The 24,096-nt window shown below is 38.7% G+C and overlaps 1 protein-coding gene across 6 annotated transcripts in view; it reads right to left on the reverse strand.

Annotated features, from left to right (window-relative positions):
* Window positions 1–4,411: 4,411 nt before the first annotated feature.
* LOC132130919 (neural cell adhesion molecule 1-like) overlaps window positions 4,412–24,096 on the reverse strand; it is a 236,680-nt gene continuing 216,995 nt past the window's right edge. For 2 of the 6 annotated variants that reach the window (XM_059542793.1, XM_059542794.1), the window contains 4 exons: window positions 11,051–11,249; window positions 9,968–10,084; window positions 9,192–9,665; window positions 4,412–4,821 (listed from right to left, as the gene is read on the reverse strand). In XM_059542793.1, coding sequence (XP_059398776.1) covers window positions 4,698–4,821; window positions 9,192–9,665; window positions 9,968–10,084; window positions 11,051–11,249 — 914 coding nt within the window. In that variant the 3' untranslated portion in view covers window positions 4,412–4,697. Of the gene's footprint in view, window positions 4,822–9,191; window positions 9,666–9,967; window positions 10,085–11,050; window positions 11,250–23,476; window positions 23,656–24,096 lie in introns of those variants that run through there. The other 4 variants (XM_059542795.1, XM_059542796.1, XM_059542797.1 and 1 more) reach the window with 2 other exon arrangements.

Below are 24,096 nucleotides of genomic sequence, written 5' to 3' on the forward strand. Positions count from 1 at the left end.
TAAAAATGATGAAAACATCATCTAAAATATTCATTACCTATTTTATAGCTTATTTTTTATGTCATACCTAAATACTACAGCAGTAATATTTCTGTCTATCCCAAGGCCAAACACAGATGGTCTATATGTGTACAGACACTATACACACACACACACTGAACAAAATTATAAACACAACACTTTTGTTTTTGCCCCCATTTTTCATGAGCTGAACTTACTTTCTATGTACAAAAAAAGGCCCATTTCTCTCAAATATCGTTCACAAATTTATCTAAATCTTTGTTAGTGAGCACTTCTCCTTCGCCAAGATAATTAATCCACCTCACAGGTGTGGCATATCAAGATGCTGATTAGACAGCATGATTATTGCACAGGTGTGTCTTAGGCTGGCCACAATAAAATGGCATTCTTAAATATGCAGTTTTATCACGCAGCACAATGCCACAGCTGTCACAAATTTTGAGGGAGTGTGCAATTTGCATGCTGACTGCAGGAATGTCCACCAGAGCTGTTGCCCGTGAATTGAATGTTAATCTCTGTACCATAAGCCATCTCCAAAGGGATTTCAGAGAATTTGGCAGTACATCCAACCGGCCTCACAACCGCAGACCACGTGTAACCACACCAGCCCAGGACCTCCACATCCAGAATCTTCACCTCCAAGAGCGTCTGAGACCAGCCACCCGGACAGCTGCTGCAACAATCAGTTTGCATAACCAAAGAAATTCTGCACAAACTGTCAGAAACCGTCTCAGGGAAGCTCATCTGTATACTCGTGGCCCTCATCGGGGTTTCCTCCTGACTGCAGTTTGTTGTCGTAACTGACTTGAGTGTGCAAATGCTCACATTTTGGTGGCGCATCTTCACAGATGAATCCTGGTTTTCACTGTACAGGGCAGATGGCAGACAGTGTGTATGTTGTCGTGTGAGCGGTTTGCTGATGTCAGCGTTGTGGATTGAGTGGCCCATGGTGACGGTGGGGTTATGGTATGGGCAGGCATATGTTATGGACAACGAACAGGTGCATTTTATTGATGGCATTCTGAATGCACAGATATACCGTGACGTGATCCTGAGGCCCATTGTTGTGCCATTCATTCACGACCATCACCTCATGTTGCAGCATGATGATGCACAGCCCCATGTTGCAAAGATCTGTACACAATTCCTGGAAGTGGAAAACATCCCAGTTCTTGCGTGGCCAGCATAATCACCGGACATGTCACCCATTGAGCATGTTTGGGATGCTCTGGATCGGCATATACAACAGCGTGTTCCAGTTCTTGCCAACATGGCCTTTTATTGTGGCCAGCCTAAGGCACACCTGTGCAGTAATCATGCTTTCTAATCAGCATCTTGATATGCCACACCTGTGAGGTGGATGGATTATCTCGAGAAAGGAGAATTACTCACTAACACAGATCTTTAGAACAATAATTGAGAGAAATAGGTCTTTTGTGTACGTAGAAAAAGTCTTAGATCTTTGAGTTCAGCTGATGAAAAATGGGGGTAAAAACAAGTGTTGTGTTTATAATTTTGTTTAGTGTGTGCATCTATGCATGTATATATGTATGTGTATATATATGTGTGTGTGTGTGTAATTTCCACTGTTGCGTTGCCCAGGACAAAGATCATTAAACTTTGTGACAACATAACCCAATAGAGTCACACTACTTGGGATAAGCAGTCACAATGAAACCCATCAATTAACACCCTAGATTTGTAGGGTTTTGGAAGTTTTCTGAAATACTGAAATGTCTAGAAATAAAAAAATAAAAAACCTGACACAGGCACATACAATTACAAAAACTACAATTAGATATACTAAAATAATACTGATGCATGACTAAAGTGTTCATATGAATTTACAATTATAAGTGCCTCTTCTGCCAAGTTGCAAGTTATTATGAAATTGGTTTATGAAAAACAAGCTTATGTGAAAACAGTGTGGATATGTCTCAATATGTCTCGGTGTTTCAACAGCCAAGATCTTGTGCAGAACAGATGTGCATGTGAAAGGATACAGGATACAGTAGAGACATCAAATATTTTTTCTCATTTTATTGAACACAAGAATTGTTTGACAGAATGAAGTCAGATTTTGTTGTCGGTTAGTATTTACAGCAGTGGCAGTTGGGGTGACATTTGATTTGTAAAAATCTGTATACAGCTGTGAGAAGGGCTTCTCAGTGTGGTATGAAGTGACGGATGTCTTATAAAGGTCTGAGATGAGAATGAAATGATGATAGAAACCAATAGACTTCAAACGGGCTTAATCTGCTGAGATGATGAGCCTTAAATGCTTTGGAAACAATCATTTAAACAGACTTTTTGTCTTTCAAATGGCATGATGGCACTGTTGTGGTGGTAAACTGTAAGAATACGAACAAATTGGTTCCACATTGAATGCCAGTATAAACCAAAAGCTTGTTTTTCAGAGAGATCACAAGAAAGAGCTTGTATGCCTCCTGGTACAGTTTCTGCAAGCCTCTCAGATGCTTATTAGACCAGAATCACTTCAAAAATAACTTTCATTATTAATATTATTACATTACAAATGCTTAACAGAACACAAGCGTACATTCAAGTAGCATAATGTTTAAAGACCTAATAATGAAAGTTATTAAAACACGTTACCATTCAACTCCATGAAAGCATTACATGTTTGTCTTGTAAAAGCAAACAGTGAACGTACGGTATGAATGACAAAAGTTCACTGACATTAAGATAAACGTACAAGTCTTTGACATTTTCAGTTATTTAGCAATTCAGTTCGTAACCTTAACACCAATGACATCTAGTTCAGAATACATTGCATGCTTATTTTAGATGTCACTGACAAAGGCATTTGACCAAATGGGATGAACTAGAGATTTTGTCATTTAATGGTGGGCGAGCAGGCAACCCTCGGGCGCCTATGAGACAAAATGCATCGAGACAGTTTTCTGTGTGAATGAATATATTTACATTTATATATATATATATATATGTCTTATTTTGCATCAGTTAAATAGAGGCATGTTGTCCAGATTTTGAGAACTCAAGCCACAATCCATTTACACCCTCAGACCCGAAAGACCAAGTGACGACACATTTGATCAAGAAACAAAACTATTATTTTCACAGTTTACAGCTCTGGACCATCTGACAGCATTGGGGTATGTTGTCACACTGCGGCATACAAGAGGATGTTCATATTGAAGGCACCAACTCCTTTTGTGTCTGTATTTAAATTCTGTCGCCGTCATCATCATCTTTTTTTTTTTTTTTTTACATTTTTTTTTTTATTCTTATCATGATCAACATCATTTAAACTAACTGCTACGGCTTTCACAACCTATGGAAACTTTTTTGTTTTGTTTTATTCTAGTACAAAGAACACACTGTATTCACACTAGGATTTTCACGCATTCACAGTGCACAAGCTTGCAGCCTGAAGAATGAGAAACACTGTACAAACAAAAGTCAGACTGAATATTCTTTATGCTACGATCCACACCGGAGTACTATGGCTTAAATAAAAAGTAAAACAATAATTTGGCCGTTTAAGTCAAAACCCAAACAAACAAACAAACAAAAACTGACAAGTATTTGAATTTTTATTAGTATCAAAGGGTCACGGCTTCATTTTAACAACATTTATCAATGACATGGGCAAATGCCAATAGAGCAATGGGCAGACGTGATATGGGACGTGTTACGAACACGTGCGCCTGATGTTTTCATTATGCCACGAGTGCAACAGATGTATCTGCATGTAACACAGCAGCGACACTGTATTCTCTCAAGGAGCCATCCGATCCATATCTAAGAGCTCTTGGTTGTACCTAATGTTTTTAGTTTTTTTTAAGACTTTAAGACTTTTTTAAATCAAGTATCTCCTAAAAACTTAAAGTAAAGAAGAAACTCTAAGGTTCAGGAGAAATGGGATGTGTTATATAAAATAGGAAAAAGTAGTAGTGGTGATTTGCACAGTATAACCCTAACCGCTAGTTAATTGTGTAATTGTTTGTGTGGGGTTTGCTACAGAAGCAAACGTCATGTTAATGAGGGATATCAGAGCAAAATGCTGTAAACACTCAGGGCTGGGGTAAAAAAAAAAAAAAAAGACATATAGAAAAAGAATTCTGCAAAGCAAGCATGCTAAAAATCTATTGCTAACACCCTTTCTCTCTCTCTTGCTCTCAATTTTTTTTTTTTATAATAATGTTCCAAAAAAAAAATAAAAATAATAATAATAAAAGGCAGTTGGCTTTTGTACATTATTTAAACATAAGTAAAACATAAAAAATGTTCCCTCAAAAATGAATGTGACAGACAATAACAATGGCAATACTGCATGTAATAATTGAATGTGTGAAGGCGAAAAGGTGATAACTGTTTTTCTCATACGGAACTTCATCAAAAGTGTATTTGAAGTCACTGATCTTACTTACAGAGGTCAAGGAGACTGCACTAGAGGAAAAGAATCTTTCCTTCTTGCATTGATGGAGAAAAAAAAGAAAGGCTTCAATGGTAGAAACAATCGAAAAGTATAAAACAAAAGGCATATGTGCGAGCTCTTTATGCGCTCTATACATCTTGACGTGTTTTGTTCTGTGAACTTAAAGACACTGAAGAAAGAACCCCATGTATTTGAGATGTGGTGGTGGTGTGGTGCTGTCTGTCTGTGACTGTTGTTCGCCGCCCATTCCGGATCATGCTTTGCTCTCATTGCCGTTCATCTGGGGGGCTTCATTAGGGACTGTCTTCACCTCCACCGGGTTTTTCTTTACCTCCATGTCTGGTGTTTTACTTTTGTCATCTACTACAATTTTACCACTGGGGGAAAGAGAAAAAAAGAGAAGTTTATCAGCAGTGTCTTTCAGTCCTCTGTTTGGCCGCTTCCTCTCTTTATACTACTGTATTTCCAAGGATAAGCTCACCCAAAAATGACAGTTCTGTCATGATTTGTTCACCCTCGTGTTCTTTCAAACCTGTATGAGTTTCTTTCTTTCTTTCTTCAGTGGAACACAAAAGATGGATTTCGACCAAACTGAAGAATATGCTAGGCATTCTTTTCAATATAATGAAAGTGAATGAAGACTGGTGCTCAGTGCTCCACAAATGACAAAGAAACACCATAAAATGAACATAAAAGTGGTTCACATGAGTCATTTTTTCATTCTTAATATGGTAGCACTGTGTGACAAAAATCTTGACTAGGTTTCTTTGGTACGTTCATTTATTTGATCAAAATATGGTGTGAAAAGTTATTACTATTTAAAATACCTGTTGTCAATTTTAATGTATTTCAAAATTTAACTAATTCCTGTTTTGGCATAGCTGAATATTCTTTTACTCCAGTCTTTTACCCCAGAAGACTTAAATAGTCTTCCAGTCCAGTCTATTTAAGACATACTGCTGTTGCACAAATAGCATATAAAATAACCTGTAGTAGGTCTATACATTTCAATATATTTCATTCAACAACAACAAAAAAATCTTTGGAATGATAGATCATATGTAGTACTTTTATCATGCTATCATCAGTTTTGAAATGACATTAGGAGGAAAATAAGACAGCACATTTTCATTTTCGGGTGAACTGTCCCTTTAAGTTTAGAGGGAACAGACTTCAGTCAAGCCAATTAATTTCCCAGCTAACAGGATCTTATTCGGTTATCTTATGCTAACATCAAAGATTATTCATGAGCATGAGCATGTATGAAGACAGAGGAACAGTGCATGCAGGTATGATTCATAATACTCAAGTTAAAGCTTGCTGTGAGCAGTAAATCCATGGCATTGGTGCAGAGAGCCTTTCTGCTGCACAGACTCAGCTGCAGACACAATCCTCATAAAACTGCATAAATGTTAACCTCTCCCTCTGCGCTCATTGGCTGTGTAATAGTTTGTTGATACACAGAGTGCTTGTCTCTTGGGGTAAGGCTGGAGCAAAAAGCATAATAATAAATAATAAATCATAAATAAATGAAAATCATCCACCGCAAACTGCCTATTACTGAATATTTTACAGGCACACAGACATTTGTTCTCAAGGGAGCTGACAGAGCAAATAGTGGGCCTTGAAGAAAGGAAGTTTACTTAAATTATTTTGCAGTAGGCTGATTCTCTCCAAACGCTGATAATTCCTGTAATGGAATTGACTGTACTGGTGTGCCAAATCATTCATAAATGCATAATGAACCACGAAAATTAAAGATGAGTTTTGCTGGCAGGAAATCGAGATGGACGGTCCCTATTGCATTTCTAACACGTTCCCTTCCAACCTGCCCGGCTGATATCAGCTGTGTATGACTGTTCATTATATTCATCAAACACGCCTGGACAGCAATGTCGAGCGCTCTTGGATACAGCAGAGCCACAGAGAGGCTTTGTAGGGAATAGAATGTGTGTAGCGGAGTGAGGGCGTCTCGTGTTACAATCTACACGATCTCAGTGGTACGACATAAGAGCAAGCTGCTTTGTCAGTGTCCGAGGTCTGAGCTGTTTGTCCCCCAGCGGAATGTCACTATGCTCATCACAATAAAGCTATCTGATCACATTCTGGCTCTTATGAAGAGCAGCCAAGTGTGCAGAGTCCCGCCGAACGACTGCGACAGACACAAAGCAACATTATTCCTTCTGAGCGAGCTGAGGCTCCAGCGGCATCACAAGAAACCCCTCCGTCATTTGTCAGTTTGCATCCTTGGCGAGTTTTTGGAGGGAAGGGAAAAACTCTGACTTTAGGTGTCTTGAGAGACAGATTGAGTTCCATTGATATTCTGCAGGCTCTGTGAAGACCAGGGAAGTCTCTCTGGTAGCTGAAAATCTACAGACACAACCAATAAGTCCAGGTGGCAACCAATCAGAGGCAACTTCCCTGGAGTTTTCTTGCTCAAATTAGACAACTGAGAAAGAGAACAAGCCTGATGTGCGCCGACTGGGCAGTACATAGAAAGCACAAACTACACAGCACGAATGGAAGTGAGGAAAACAAAGTCTCTGGTAAATATTTAACAAATGCCATGTTCCAACTAATTCCCTGCTGGACGTTTTGGCTTAATGTTCGACAGCCGATTTTCTCTGTACTTCGCAACAGAGCAACTGAGGAGTCTGGAGATGCCATTACTTCTGGCTACATTAGGAAGCTCCATAAATCTAGCAGGACTGAGTCAGTCAGATGTGAAATGTTTGTTAAATTTTGCAATATGCACATTTGAATGAATGAAACCAGTGCTATTCAGAGGCACTGATCCGATGCTCTCAGCATGGCTCCAGCGAATATGGAGCAGGGTTGTTTAATTTATGTATATTTTGTACATTCTAGCTGCAATTTTTGCTAGTTTTACCGAATTTTTCGGACTATAAGTCGCACCTGAGTATATGTCGCATCAGTCCAAAAATACGTCATGATGAGGAAAAAGCATATATAAGTTGCACTGGACAATAAGTCGCATTTATTTAGAACCAAGAACCGAGAGAAAACTTTACCGTCTCCAGCCGTGAGAGGGCGCTCTATGTCTTCAGTGGTAGGCTACATGAGCACTGAGCAGCATAGAGCGCCCTCTCGTGGCTGGAGATGGTAATGTTTTCTCTTGGTTCATTTCTCTTGGTTCATTAATTTTGATAAATAAGTCGCACCTGACTATAAGTCGCAGGACCAGCCAAACTATGAAAAGAAGTGCGACTTTAGTCCGGAAAATACGGTAGTTTAATTTCACAACAACATAACTTAGTACTTGTGAACAATAAAATGTGCCATTGAACAATTGTAACTACTATCATTCTGGCATCTCTGGCACATTTCTGATTCAGAGCCATGGACCAAATCCACTCAAATCTTTTGTCAGTTGGAGAACAAGTCCTGGCTGGTTTTATTAAAGTTTGCAAAGTTCATAGCTAAGAACTGTTGGAATATATTCGTGAAATCTGTTTGAGGCCATTTGGATCAACTAAACGAGACTCTAAACTGAATTTGTGTTGTCTTCACAATGTTTCAGAGAGATATTATTTTCAGAAACAACTACTGTATGATTATTGTGGTGTAGTTGACTGCATAAATACACTACTATTCAAAAGTGTGGGGTTGGTACTATTTTTTTATGTTTTTGAAAGAAGTCTCACGCAGGCTGAATTTATTTCATTAAAAAATACAGTAAAACGGTAATGTTGTGAAATATTATTACAATTTAAAATAACTGTTTTCTATTTGAATAAATTTTCAATATTCCTGTGATGGCAAAGCTGAGTTTCAGTGTCACATGATCCTTCAGAAATCATTCTAATATGATGACTTGCTGCTCAAGAAACATTGTTGTTGTTTTTTTCTCCCTAGAGTTTTTTGAATGGCAATGTATCTGTAACATCATATACAAAAAGTGAACTTTAATCTTGTCTCTATAAATAAACTTCATATTGTAGTTTTAGAGTATTTATTTTACATACTTAAATTTTTTATATATATATACAGTATCTGAAGGTAGAGTATGGAATTCCAGCCTATCTTTTACCATCTGGTTGAGACATAAATTAAAAGGTAAATGCAGATTTGTTATTAAACGTTTGTTTTGCATCTTTAATGAAAATATTTCCTTTTTTTCTTCTTCTGTTTTTGTTACCAACATTAACCTTGATGTGTACATCAGCTGGCCATTTGAAGGTGGCCATTTCACCCACAGAGGCACCAATGACTCCGCACCTCATCTGCTGTGTTAATGTAATTACAACAATCATACATTAGCCTTCTCTAAGATGCTCTTTTATACAATAGCACCATTAAGGCTGCTAATTTATTTCTCACTGTCCTTTTCAGCTTTGAAAGCCATCATTTAAAATCATCAGCTGTGGAATTGTGCCATTTGCGACAACCAATCATTGTGAGGCTCTGCCAGCATTAATAGAGGAATCAATTAGCTCGCTCCAAAAAACAAAACCAAAAGAACAATTTTACACATTTATAATTCCACTGAGCTTTGAAATGCCGCTATTGAATTGGTTTTTACAGAGGTGCAAATAAAGTCTCTCATTTGAATACCAAAGGGAATACGAAAGATTGGCGATGCAGGAGGAACCTGATGTAATTCTGATTTTACATTAAGAAGTGAGAAGTAACTGAACAGGAAGGAGGGGTGATGAAGAAACAGACAGTGAGAAAGTGGAGATGGTTAAGTACACAAACACAACTAAAGATCTAGAGGTGGCCATACTCGTCCTGGTTGGGTGCGGACAGTGCGCTGGAGGGCTTGCCCTGTGCATCCTTGGCAAGGTCACTATCTGTGGTCTGGTGGGCTTCTCCCTGTACCTGAGAGTCCTTACTTTGGGGGGAATTGGCCGGCTCAGCCGGGCTCTGGCCATTGGCTTTGGCCGGATCTGCAGGGGTTGAATCAGACGGCTGGGGGGCATCTAAGGACTTTGAGGTCTGGTTGGAGGGTGTATCGCTCAGGTCCACCAGAGGGGCCACGGCTGCAGGAGCAGCTTGTGGGGAGGTGGGTGAGGTGATGCTAGGTTTGGGGGTGCTGGACTGGGGGGTAGCTTTAGGGACCGCTTTAGGGTTGGCTGCAGGGGCAGTGCTTGAGGTAAGGGTGGTGCTATCGCTAGTAGGACTGTCAGTGCCAGGGTCTGAGTTAGTGGTTACAGAGGGAAGCAAGTCCACTACTGTTGCTGTGGTGTCAGCAGCGTGCCTGTGAGGACAGTGGGAAGAGAGAGAGGAGAGATGGGGAGAAGGAGATTCACACAAAGAAAAAGGAGAGGGAGGGGGGGAGCCCAAGGTAAAACATACACATACATCAGGAAGTCCAACATGCATTTCAAAATTAAACACACCATGTTAGGTTATCACAAAATAGTGAGGGGTGTGTGGTATCTAGTACATCATTAAACTACAACAGAGAGACTGTTAAACACAAGAAGATTTTAAAAACCTGAAGAAAAGACCAGACTTTTGCGTTTTGGACTGTGTGTGTGTGTGTTTTTAGTGACTCACTCAGGGTCTGTCAAAGGGGTGGTCTCATTGGGTTCGGTGGGTCCTCCTCCTTCATGGTTTGGTGTGTGTCCCTCCTCAGTCCTTACCTCCACAATGGGCTCCTTAGATTCATCCTTACTGTAAAAGATGACACACCAGAGTTACCCAGATAAACAAATGACACAAGGGGTGTTGTTTTATGGCTTGCAAACGTGTAGTGAACATTGCTGGCTAACATAGATAAGGATTTGTTCAAATTAGCAGCACTGATTAAAACGGGTTGATTATAAACAATTTGTCTCGCACCACATGGTGTACTTTTCTGGCAAAAGTGTGTTTATATTAATTTATAGCTGTCATGGTATCATAGTAAGAAATGTAAAGGGAAAGGGGGCTTTTTTATATTCTATTGTCATTTACTTAAAATGTATCATTTTTGTAAAACCGTTTGCAGGGAAGGTAAAGAAAAAATTAATATTACAGGAAAAATTAAATTTCCTAACAATTGTTTGGACATATTTTTATATTCAGTATATTTGTGAAACCTTTGGCACTTTTCATAAAAATATAAATATTTTAATTTAACAAAAATATGATTCCAAAATAACTTTTTTGTAAAACTAATGTCAAATCAAATAAAAAAATGTTTCAATATTTTTGCATGACAAAATATAAATACATTTAGAATACACTGTTGTCTGACAAATATGACAATATGGTGCTATAAATATTTATCATAATCAAAAACGGTTGTTGAGCCCTTCAGTGCAATAACACGACTTCACAATTGGAATATAATAGCTTACTAGTTAAAAAGGAAAAGGTTTTCTTTGCATTGCGTTTTCAAAGGCTACTAAAACAGATGCAACGAGGCAGCCTTTTCATTCCTAACCAGCATGCACTTCTCCTCTTATCTCAACACGACCGCCATGAGCCAATATTCACATCATTCTCATTCATGAAGTCAGATATGTCACTATCAGCCCTGCCTCAAGCCCTCCTGTAGAGCTGATGGGGGTGATAATGATGGGAGAGCCGTGATGGATGGCATTATCGGACAAGGGAACATACACAGATGAGAGGGAAAGGAAAAGACAGGCTCACGTGAAAGCGGCTTTTCCCTCCTCGATATCCTTCTCTTTGGCAGAGGGCCCAGACTTGCCGCAGAAGTTGACAGCGATGCACATGAGGAGGCCGCACTTGTTGAGGAAGTAGCATGTGACGTCCACGCCGAAGAGGAGCAGGACGAAGACCACGATGAGGATGCCCACGATAGCCCCGGTGCCCAACCCTGAGCTGGTTTCTTTGGGACGGAGGAAAAGTCAACAAAAAAAAGAAAACAAGATTTTATCACAGACCAGGTTTTAAAGTGTGAGGTTTTTCCACAGTGCCACAGTGATCTATGCAATCTAGAATAAAAAATTACATTTCCATATAGTATATTTTGTATGCTGTACTAATTTGAAGTGAGCTGAAAGGATTGGTTTGTTGAAGGCAGTTAGGACTAAAGCCAGCACACTCACTAAAACACATACGGGAGAGTTCACTAAACAGTTGTTCTTTTACATATTTTTAAAAACCTGTGGCTTTTTCCACTAACCACCAGCAATCCAGTTTAACAAGGTACTAAATGTGCTGAAATGCACTGCTTTGTGTTTAAACTAAAGGGACAGGTCATCCAAAAATGAAAATTCTGTCATTACTCACCCTCATGTTGTTCCAAACCTGTATGTGACTTACTTTCCTCTATGGAACATAAAATAGGAATGTATCTCTACATATAGTGCAAAACAACAATTTTAATAAATAAAGTCATACAGGTTTGAAATGACATGAGGGTGAGTAAATGATGACAGAATTTTAATTTTTGCATGACCTGTCCCTTTAAGTCATTGTATTTAGAGAAATCCTCCTCTCTATGTAAATTTGAAATTGAACCTCACAAAACATAACGTCAAGTCGGTTAACAGAATTTTGTTTGTGTACATTTTCTATTAATCATGGAATTCAATCAAGCAATTCATCAAATGATAATTTAGCAATGGAGAAGAGCGTTATAGGCGGGCGTACGTCCAAATGCATGGTGTAGATGAGTCCTTTTTACACATTTTAAAGAGGTGCATGGATCGCAGTGTTAAAACCATGCTGCAAAGTTGCAGAAAAGTATTCCAGATTATGTTTGTCTGATATATCCTTCACAACCAGGACCAGGAAATGTGAAGTGCAAACAGCATTGATTTTTTTACCTGATTAGCATAATTCCTTTACACAATCTCTAATTACTAAAACAACAAATGTGCAAATAAACAGCACTATCAGTTAATTCTTAGTGAATTCACCCCCATAATACATACAGTAGGTTCTCCACACAGACTGCCAAAGTGGGATACAGTTCATGTGTTATCCACACACAGTATACAACATCACATCACATACAGCGTCATTCTGAAGCAGGACATTCACCACTCACATGAAAATGAACCCAGCATGCTTATTCAGAGACAAAATTAACTCTTTTTTTTTTTTACAGAACTTTAGCTGTCTTCAGAACGCTGACTACAAGGCTTGTTCTGTTCATATTCATGCACATATTTCAATAGAGAAACTGCATTGTCATGGAACAGTGAAGATAATCTCAATATTCAGCTCTTAGTGCATTCACTTATGGGGTAACTCCTGCGTAACAAACACAAACGTAAGCCATACTGATGAAAATAAAAGAAAATAGCATGTTAAAGGAACAAGGATTAAATGAGATGGAGAAACACAAGCAGAACTGTGTTTTCAGCTCTTGAAAACAAAGACTACTTACCAGGAATAACAAGCTATACCATGAAAATGCTAAATAGCTACAGGATCTGCAGAGACGGACTGTTGGGTCTGGATCAGTAAACACAACCCAAAATGAAAATGTGGTTGTATGGATCTTAATGCTGCATCGGTAAACATGGCAATTCATTTAAACTCAATTCATATAAATCTATGCTGAAATATTTTATTCAAATGTGGGAAGATGACCTAGTTTTCAAGTGGACATTATAAAAGATAAACTAAGTGCTTTTGGACTAACAAAGGGAGATCTGATGTAGCTAAAAAGTAAATACAGCCTATTTTGGACAAATTATGAGTTAAAATTCTATAAAATAATAAAATAAAATAAATGTGTGTACACATAAACAGTGGAGACAGGTAAAAAGCTAATACCTATCATAAAGCAGTTGTTCTGTAATAGGTTGTTTTATACTTAAAACGTCTTCATTGTAAGCAAATTCACTTTCTTCTATATATAGAGTATTGAGACAACATTTTCACCTGGCACAGAACACATGATATAATATGGTGGCTGCAAAAAAATTAGCTAACATAGTTTATTGTTAGCCCAACACTCTATTGGTACTCCATTCAAGTATTCTTGTGAGTATACAGCAATAAATTATATCGTGAATTAAGATGAACATTGAACAAGCTGACAGAATTTACAATTAGGCTTATATCGAGCTCTAGGCAACTCTGCATTAAGTGTCTCTAATGGAACGTCCATCTAAATCATTGATGGAGCCACATAAAGACCTAAAACACATCTTCATGTATCAAGGTGATCATGAATTATGGATGCACTCAACAGAGACCTGGAGGGAAAATTCATTAGACAAAACTGTAGCTCTGCTTGAGTCACAATGCTTTCAGAAAACTGTGCTCAAAACCTGCAATAAACCTACAATAAACCAAAATGTATTATGAACTTAAACTAAGAAACCTGTATGATAGGTAATCTGGTGCTGTGGACTTTTTGATGAAATCTAGACATTGTAGCATTCAACAAACTCCACAGATGTGTTTAAGAGGCTGGGTAACGGTAGGTAGAGCTGACAGATTTAATCTACCGACCATCCAGGAGAGGGCCGAGAGCGTTTCTCCTAGCTCAGGGCTCGGAGTGGGTCGCACTTGTTTTCCTGAGCTTCAGCCTGCATTTTAACAAGTGCGATAAATCACAGCACACATCTGAGCACAAAGGCTGACTCATTGAGCTCCTTCATTGGCCAAAAATGCCTAGCTCTGCTGACTCAGCAGCGTGCTTGAAAGGTATTCAAGACACACGAGATGTCTCCACATATTACAAACCTTATCATGTTCTGAATAATGAAAATTAGTGTGAAAAAATGTTATATGTTATATGAGTGTAGGGGGGAATCTAGGCAGTCTGAAATACCTGGACACAATTAGCCGTTAGCATTCCCATGGCACATGTATACTTCAGTCTATGCTCATGGACACTCAGTTCTGGACACATTTTTTGAAGCCAATTATTTGAGCTGTAAATGTCATGTGACTTTTAACATTATATATATATATATACTGTATATATATATATATATATATAGAGAGAGAGAGAGAGAGAGAAAGAGAGAGAGAGAGAGAGAGAGAGAGAGAGAGAGAGTTCTAATGTGCCATGTGTTCTCTTGAGAAAGGTTTTTTTTTTCAATTCGGTTTTTCAATTTTTATTAAATTTATTTTAGAGTAAAACAACGTCCGCGGTTAATGTAAATTGATAATACTTTTTATGTTATGTTGTACAACAAAACATCCAAGTATTGTCAAGTTATGTTTACCATAAGAAAAACTCTTGGCATATTAGTCTTCTGGGTTTTCACATCACATTCAGCAGTACTCTATAGAATACAGAAGTACTAGCTAATTAATTTGTGGTTAATTTTGCATAGCCATCAATGGAAAAAACAGGCTTTGTGTGCTTTGAATGTAGTTATGGCAGGGGCTAGCTGCTAGCTAAAGCTAACAAGCCAAACTTTAACCTCCTGTGTTGAATATTATTACAAACGTATTAAATAAAGCAAATGGAAGATCATCCTTTTAATAGCTCCAGGGACATCTGATGAATGTGACTCTTCGCTAAAAACCTATTTTAACTTTTACAGCATGGTCATTACAAATTTTCAGTCTGTTCTGAGGACTCTCAGATTATTTAGACACCTCCACACTTGGCACTTGCCTCCGTTTCCAGTCACTCTCAGTGATAAGTGTGAACAAGTGGCACTTCTGCCGGTGCCAAGTTTGGATTCTCAAGTCATTTTGCCTCTGGTTCTACTAGTCTGAATGAAGCCGATAATCCATCCGGAGTGGCATTAAACATCCCAGACTGGCCAAACGGGGTGCTGCTTTTCTGATGAAATGTCACCTAGCACCAAACACAAAGATTAAAGATGGAGACGCACCTGCATATGAATGATAAGCATGACAAACTGATTGGCACATGCGTTTCCAGGAGTCAAACCTCCAGGGCGCATCACTTTATTACCATGAGAATCCATTCCAAAATGGGAAACAAATGCTACTCCATTTTATTGAACAAACGACCTCCATTCCCTCCCCCATTTATTTCCATAACCCTGCCAAATATATGAGGTTTTATACTGTAAGACACTTAAATACATTAGTTGCACTTTACTTAACACACTCCTAGGAAATGCCTGCATAGGTCTTGAATAATAATGACACTCGCATTTCCACTCTCGATGGCATCCAGCAGCCTTGGAACATGTAAACTGACCACCATCTTCTTTAATATGGATAGCTGGCTGGAGGCCAATCAACACCCATTAGTGATGCGCGGGTCGTCTCATAACCCGCGAGGCGGGGCGGGGCGGGGCGGGTTAAGAAATTGGTACTTTATTGCGGGGTGGGTTTGGGCGGGTCACTAAAAACAAAATTTTTAAAAATCCATTTATGTTGCATGGAATTTAGGGGTGGAAATTGTGATTATTTCCAGAGATTCGTTGATTTTCAGTTGAATCATTTTCAAAATGATTCATTCACTGATTCGTTCAGTGACCATTTCTTCATATTACACAAATACACCAGCAGTTGGAGAAAAAGAGTGTCTTATGTGTTATGTCTTAAGTCAACGAACGTATTTACTTGTGACAAAAACTGATTTGGCTTTATTAAAGTGTGTGCATGATCGGATTAAATAAATAGTCTAAATAAATTGTAAATTGTTGAGTTATGTTCTGTATTCCAAATATGAAAACAAGCGTATGTGCACCAATAACTGCGCTTTGTATCTGCTCATCGAGATTTACATGCTTTGCCGACTGACCCTGTAGGTGCTCTCATTTATTTCATTCACGAACGAGATGTATCAGTTCATTCAACTCTTTCACCTACGAGAATATCGTATTCGTTCACTACATTCAACAAGTCACATGCTCCGTCACATCTTGAGTAACTCTTTGACAGGATGAAACAGTTCACAGAGCTGTTCACGAGCTGCGCATGCGCTAATAGCGCTGCACTCGCACGCTGCTGTGGGAAGAACTTCATTGAACGAGAAATGAGTCTTTTACTATCTATGGTCAGTGGATTACGTAAACGAGAACGATTCGTTCACCTAAAAGATTTGTTCACAAACGATCCATCATAGTGCAATTACCTATAGCCTATATTAAATATCTGGAATAGATATTTTCATATTTTATTAGGTTCTTTGATAAGGTTACGATACGAAGGTATAAGTAGCAACGTATCTTCTGTGTGTCCCGATGTGCGGGGCGGGGCAGGTCAAGAAATTTTATTTTATTTGCGGGGCGGGCCAAATAATTTCATAAAAGCGGGACCCGCGGGTTGGAAAAAACCCTGACCCGCGCATCACTAACACCCATACCTGTATCTGTCCATCGCTAATGTTCAAAATTGATTTATATGGCTCCAACGGAGGTGGTGCCATGCACACAAGAACACTTGTGGGTTTCACACTAAAATTCAGTCTGGGGGTGGGGTGTTTATGTTAAATCCTGTCTAAGCAAGAAAAAACTGCCTTAAGGAATTTAGCATTTCAGAGTAGAGATGGTCAATCAGAAATACTGCAGTACACTCCTGCCCTTTAAAAGTTAAAAGCTCTGTGGGTCCCTACGAACCGACATTGAGCACCATGTCATCATGGGATAAACATGAAATGGTCACACATTATGGTCCCATGCAACTCGCTTCGTGAGATTTTGACTCAAATCCATGTTGTGTACGTTAGAAACTCAAAATAAACAAAACAATCTATCTAGCTTACCGTATTTTCTTAAAACCTACAATGATTACTGCATGACACCATACTGTTATGTGTATACAAAAAAATGTATTACAGAACATAATTAAATTACACTGTTGAAAATGACACTTTTGACATGAATGAGTTTAACAGCAGTAGCATTAGTTTTGAATGGTGTTTTCAAGTAAGAAGCAGAGAAAAGAAAATGTAAATAAAAGTCCATTACAAGAAAGTATGTATTTTCTGAATCTAAAATTATGTACAGTTTGTCACAAAAAAAACACACTTTCCATGTCAACACACAAACTTGGTGCCGATTCCTTAAAAACATCCATCTTAATAATAATAAGAACAATAACCGAAGAATAAAAAACTTAAAATTAATGAAGGCAATGAAAATTAGGACTTTATCTCCTAAATGGGCCCTAGAATAATTATATCAAGATTAATATCAAGAGACTAGGCTTCTTGATAGGGAAAGATTTTCTACAACACTTCAAAAAGTCCATGGTTTGAAAAAAAAAAAAACCCTTTTCAAACATACTGACGTTGTCTTGCTTAAACATAAAATGAATAAGAAACTTAAAAAGACAAAAGAAAACAGAATGATACAAGCACCAAACACTTTGCTTAATTCCAATACATGTAACTGATATTCTTTTTTGTTTTTTGTTTGTTTGTTTAGCCTGCGATATGATCAGAAAGGCATAGAAAATTGAAGGGTGTGGTTAAAGAGTGGACTGAGCTCCTCTTCTCTGGCAAGCCCCCGTTTATGAGAGCACTAGCAGAGTCAGCATGGAGAACATGAGTGTGACGAGAGCGTACGTCACAGAGGAGCAGCCAAGGGTTGCTGAGAACACACATCCCACACCACCACAACAAAAAAGACACCCAAAGACCACAGGGACAGTGCACATGAGAAAACAAAAAGTGCATGTTTGAAAATGCAATGATCCGGTGATGTCCGATTTTACACATGGAGACAGAAAAAGGGAAAGAGGGAGGGAAGGAAGGAAAAAACAGGGAAAGAAATTGGGAGAGAGGGAGAGAGAAAAAAGAGAGAGGCAGAGAATAGGTCAAATACAGAAAATTAAGTTTAAAAGGTTAATCAAGAAAAGAATATCAAAGGAAATTTCCAGCAAGTTAGTAAAAACCAAAGTAAGAAGGTCATAGCATGCTAAAATCCCAGCAATGACAGCAAGTCAAGAATGAAAGGACAATGATATTCAAATGATGGAAATCATGGAATGATAAGGGACACTAAGACACGTACAATCAAGAAACACAGATCTGGCAACTGTCCTGGTATTTGACATTGCATATATACTTTACTGCCAACTTTGATACAACTTACATATCCTCTCTTTCTAGGTGAAGTGTGCATTTTCCGCTCTGCTAGCCTCTCTAAACTGTATTGCCACATTAATAACAAAAAGAGTAATTGCTGCAATTGCGGCAAAAATAAAAGAGAAAACTACAATTGCTCTGTCAAACAGATAGTCCCATCCCAAACCCAGTGGTCATTAATTGCACCACAGAGACAGTGTTTAAACTTTTTGGAGAAATTCATCAAAAAATTGTTTATTTATAATTGTTGCTAATGTGCAGCTAATGTACAGATAGCGAAGATAATTTAAAATGAGACAATATTACATAAAATGCACACTTCAGCTTTAAACAAGTGCTGCCAGAAAATTGCATTTAAATGAATTATAATTAATTCAAATCAAGAAAAACATTCTACAGGAAATTCGGAAACAAACAGGCTTTCATCTTTCTATGTCGCAAACACCAGGGAAATGTTGCCCAGTCAGAACAGAAGTCAAGGCGAAAACAAACAGGTTATGATGCAATATAGTGTAATAAAGTGCTGGATGATGGAATGGGTTTTCTGATGTTATTTAAATGGCACAAACGATAACGGGAGTTGTATTAGAACAGCTTGTACTCCTTGTCAACTGTAGCCGGGGAGATTTGGATTACAGGAAGTAGAGTTTAACATTTGTCGTGTGGCCAGGGTTGAGCACAACCCATTATCCGTACCACGCACGTAAAATCCACTGGCTCCCTATTTTAATTCCTGCCAAACTCTCGACGTGCTGACCATCTGCAAAGTGAAGGAATGTGTCATGTGATAATAATAGTGTCTAGACAGTTTTAAGGGGTTTCTAACCTGTCTCCTGCAAGCTGGACCAAATATGAGACTCTAGAGAAGCAGGAATCTCTGTCTGAGCAGCTGTTTTTAGACCATCGTTTCTAACAGCAGCTGCTCCAGCTAATGCACTGCAGATGTTGGGCTAAAAATAAAGCCGCTTTTTTGAACTCCCACATTTTACACATTGAGGTTAACAACTCTGCAATGTGTAAGTGTGGCGAGATGAGAAAAGAGACAAAGGAAGGCTTTTCTATCCATCCGAACCTGTCTTGCACAAGTGCTTCGAGATCCAAAGCTCCCACTGCTATATGGCTGCTTCCCACTAAGCAGATGAGAAAAAGCAGGTCTCTTGGCCATGCATCGGCAGATGCCTGTTAGGTCCTCAGTAAAGCATTAAACCAAATAATCCTGATGAGGCGTCATCATGCAAAACCAGAGGATGCATCCCCACTGAGAACAGGTAGATAGTCAGCCCAATTCAATTGGTCTGCCACAATGAGCCTGAACTGAGCCTCAGTTCAGCCTCCAGAAAGAGACAGAGGGATGATCTAAGGCCCAATTTTTTATCAGCGGGGAAGCAGCTCGCAAGAAAACAAAAACACAGCACTGCCAATGGAGCACAGAACAAACAAGCCCGATGTGGAGGGGGTGAATGGTTGAACGGGCCTGCTGTGGCTTTCTGCCTCCCGAGTAGCAAATAGAAAATCTCATCTTCACTGATATCATCTACAGTCGCTCCAAGATGAGCAATAAAGCCTGCTGCAAGAGTCAGGGGGAGGTTGCCGGAGGGGTCAAGGCTCTGGAGAGGAGCTGAAGGTCTCCAGGCTTCACCCATGACCACCTCTCACAGACATTTATCACTCTGCACTATTATTACTCTTAGATTGTGTCAAATCACTCTGTATAGGAAGGCCAGGCCACAACCTGAATTGACACAAGGGTGGCCCGTGAAATCCACAACAAGACCTGCTAGTAGGATGGTGTTAACAAGGGTTGGGTTGAGGCGGTCGGGCTGTTGGCTGCTCAGGCTGGCAGTGGCTGTGCTTCAAGGTTAGGGGGTGGGCCGTACCTGGGTTGGCGTTGGGTTCTGGCAAGGTCCTGAAGGAGAGTGTGCCGGGATCAGATTGTCCTCGCTGGTTTTCGGCAATGACGGAGACCTCGTACTCCGTGTTCCATTCCAGACCTGGCAGAACAACGTACTCCCTGTTGTTGGGCAGGCGAATCTCCGGATTCCAGTCCTGGCGATTCTTCTACGGACACATGTGGACACACTTTAAGTTAATTTCTTTAAAAATACATAAAAATTAAACTCACACATACATTGAATTTAAAAACACCTCTTCTATGATGATTATGTTTTTATTTTCAAAATAAAATTTCATAATAAAGAAAAATAGAACAAATATTTAAATAAATATAATAACTATAAATATAATAACTATTAAATATTTCAATAGTAACTGCTCAGTAGTGTTTGAAAAACAGATATATGTCCGCCAAATCAAAGGCACATGGTGCTACCAACAAGCAGAATAATGCAGGAAAAACAAAAAACAAAACATGAAAACAGGAAAATTATTTCACAGAGAAGAACCCTGCATTAATTCATGGGATATATTTTGTCTTAAAAATGGTATAAACATAAAAAAACCATGAATACAAAGAGTTGATTTCTAAGAACACTACACATGTTTTAAACTAGACCCCACCACCCCTTTGTTATCGTGCACACTTTTATAAGTCACTGACCCGTGAGCTTCACTGCCTCTCTGAAAGCATGTCACTCTTGGATCGGCAGTATAAATAATTCAGACGACAGGATGAGTTAAGTATGTTACCTCATGTCCAATCATACTCACAGCTTTGTAGCGCACTACATAGTATTTGATGGGAGAGCCCCCATCATCCTGCTTGATCCAGTGGACCTTCATCTCATTGCCTTTGGACAGTCTCTTTGCCTCCAGTTTAGGAGGATTAGGTTCCCCTGAGAAGAAAATGGCCAAAAAAAAAAAAAAAACCGCTTTTAGAAGACCCTCGCACAGATTCAAAATGTGTCCTAACCCAGCCACATTTCCACAGGTGAATGTCCCCTCGTCCTTTAACAGCTGATTTGTATTCCACAAGGCATTCTTTATCTCTGAATATGAGCTGCAGAAATTGGTTATCTAATCAAACTCCTGGCTTATTTTAGCTTACTTACAGCGTTGACCCGGCTGGGAGAATTTAAAAGGAAGCTATATGGTTGTGTGAGGTCTAAATTATGCACCAACACTTTTTAAAATTAACGATCAAAGGTAGAGATGTAACACTATGCAAAGTCTCAGTTCCTCTGTTTTCGTTTTTGGCTAAACTGCTGAGACATCTCATTGCACAGGCTTTTTGGCAGCATAATGATGACTTCTGCCTCCCATCCTTCCAAACATGGAACATAAATGAAAGCACTTGGCTCTAGTAAAAGTGGAGCTGAGTCGCTTGGGCATGTGGAGGGCTGTAATGAGAGCTGGACCTGTGTTGGTGGCAGTGATGGAGGAAGAGAGCGGTGCTGTAATGCAGTCTCTGGGGGAGCTCGTTATCTCGACTTGCCCACTACTTAATGACAGAGCTCCCTTAATTATCCTCCATGCTTTGATTAGAGATTTTCAGCCATTATATTTTAGAATATCAGCGGGCCGAAAAGGGAGGGAAATGCACATGTGTGGGCACTTGTTTGGGATGCTAGCTGTCTACCTGCGTTACTAGAGAAGCCTGGGAGGAGGCCACAGTGCTCTGCTCCCATTAATCATCATAAATAGCTGCTAGACAAGAGCCTCTATTAGGAACTGATGTGACACTGTGTATATGCACCTCAAATGTACAAAACAGGACAAATGAGATGAATTTTAGATCAAGGCAATTGGATATTTTAATGTCTGACCTAAGACATATAATGAACAAGTTAAATTTGATGTTTTGGATTCAGTTCTGCTTATACGTTTACATTCTCCTGGTAGAATCTGTAAGATAGTTAACATATTATTTTGCAAAATAACATGGATAAAAAAAAATTATATATATTTTAAATACTTTTAACAAATATAATATACTATAATATAATATACTTAACAGTTCAAAAGTTAAGGGTCAGAATTTTTTTTTTTAAGGAAATAATAGATTTACTCAGCAAGAATGTAATGAATTGATCAAAAGTGACAGAAATTGCTTTTTTATGCTTTAATTTTAATGCTACTAAAGATTTTTCAAATGGGTTTGACTTTTCTATTCAGTCCTGAAAAATCAGGGTTTGGACAAAAATATGAACGGACCACAACTCCGTTAATATTTTTGTCCAAACCCTGATTTTACAGGACTGAATAGAAAAGTCAAACCCATTTATAATGCTTAAACATCTCCGATGACGTTCATTGTTATGGATTGATTTTATTGTGTTACAAGAGAAGATAGGATATGGATTTATTGTGAACTGTTAGTAGGCTACTGATTTTATGATTGATCATGCTAGCTACGGCATTCGAGTCCACAAGCGTACAATAAGAAGTGACAGCCCGGTGAATAATCTGCATTACAAAAAGAAAAAAAAAATCTTTAAAAGTTATTCACGATTACATATTGCTGCCGAGGTATCTAGTCTTTACAGTGCTTTGTAATATGGAGCTGTTTGGTAGATCGCAATCTAATTAGTTTGTCTACACCGTAATTAAAATGTGGCAGACTTGAATGGACAGTAAAACAAAGTCAGAACACCGTATAACTCCAAACCGGCACCGTAACTTCCTATTGACGTGTGGCTAAACAAAGTCAGAATGACGTAACATTAAAAAACTTACAGACTCCAAACTTTTGAACAGAAATATACTTTATACTCTATGTATATGTTTGTTATGGTCTCGTATCTTGATAAATCTCTTCGTAGTCTTCTGTAATAAAGCTTAATTTAAGTTAGAGGCATTTTCAGGCCATCAGGCAGTTAGTTTCAGCATGCATGAAAATAGAAGCTTAAGGTGTTTCCTTTGTGATGAATTGAAGCTTGATTAAAGTTTGTAATCAGATGCTGCAATTTAAATGAAGACAAGTTAATTTAAGACAAGCAGTGCAGGATGATGGCAGTTAAAACAGGTTTTCTGAGTTCCAGTCATCATTTCCAGTTAGCTGAAGACTTCCATATGCTAAGAAGGCAAAGAGGGACAGATTAGGGTTACAGAGAGAAAGAGGGCAAACATGCGCTACCATACAGAAGGAGGAATAGATTAAAGGTTCATGGATTATTGTGCCACTTGATCATGACTAATTGTTTGATCATTGATCTTGATCATTGTTTTTTGTTTGTTTGTTTAGCCTGCGATAAGATCAGAAAGGCATAGAAAATTGAAGGGTGTGGTTAAAGAGTGGACTGAGCTCCTCTTCTCTGGCGAGCCCCCGTTTATGAGAGCACTAGCAGAGTCAGCATGGAGAACATGAGTGTGACGAGAGCGTACGTCACAGAGGAGCAGCCAAGGGTTGCTGAGAACACACATCCCACACCACCACAACAAAAAAGACACCCAAAGACCACAGGGACAGTGCACATGAGAAAACAAAAAGTGCATGTTTGAAAATGCAATGATCCGGTGATGTCCGATTTTACACATGGAGACAGAAAAAGGGAAAGAGGGAGGGAAGGAAGGAAAAAACAGGGAAAGAAATTGGGAGAGAGGGAAAGAGAAAAAAGAGAGAGACAGAGAATAGGTCAAATACAGAAAATTAAGTTTAAAAGGTTAATCAAGAAAAGAATATCAAAGGAAATTTCCAGCAAGTTAGTAAAAACCAAAGTAAGAAGGTCATAGCATGCTAAAATCCCAGCAATGACAGCAAGTCAAGAATGAAAGGACAATGATATTCAAATGATGGAAAACATGGAATGATAAGGGACACTAAGACACGTACAATCAAGAAACACAGATC

The sequence above is a fragment of the Carassius carassius genome, chromosome 47, assembly GCF_963082965.1.
Source record: "Carassius carassius chromosome 47, fCarCar2.1, whole genome shotgun sequence".
Lineage (NCBI taxonomy): Eukaryota > Metazoa > Chordata > Actinopteri > Cypriniformes > Cyprinidae > Carassius > Carassius carassius.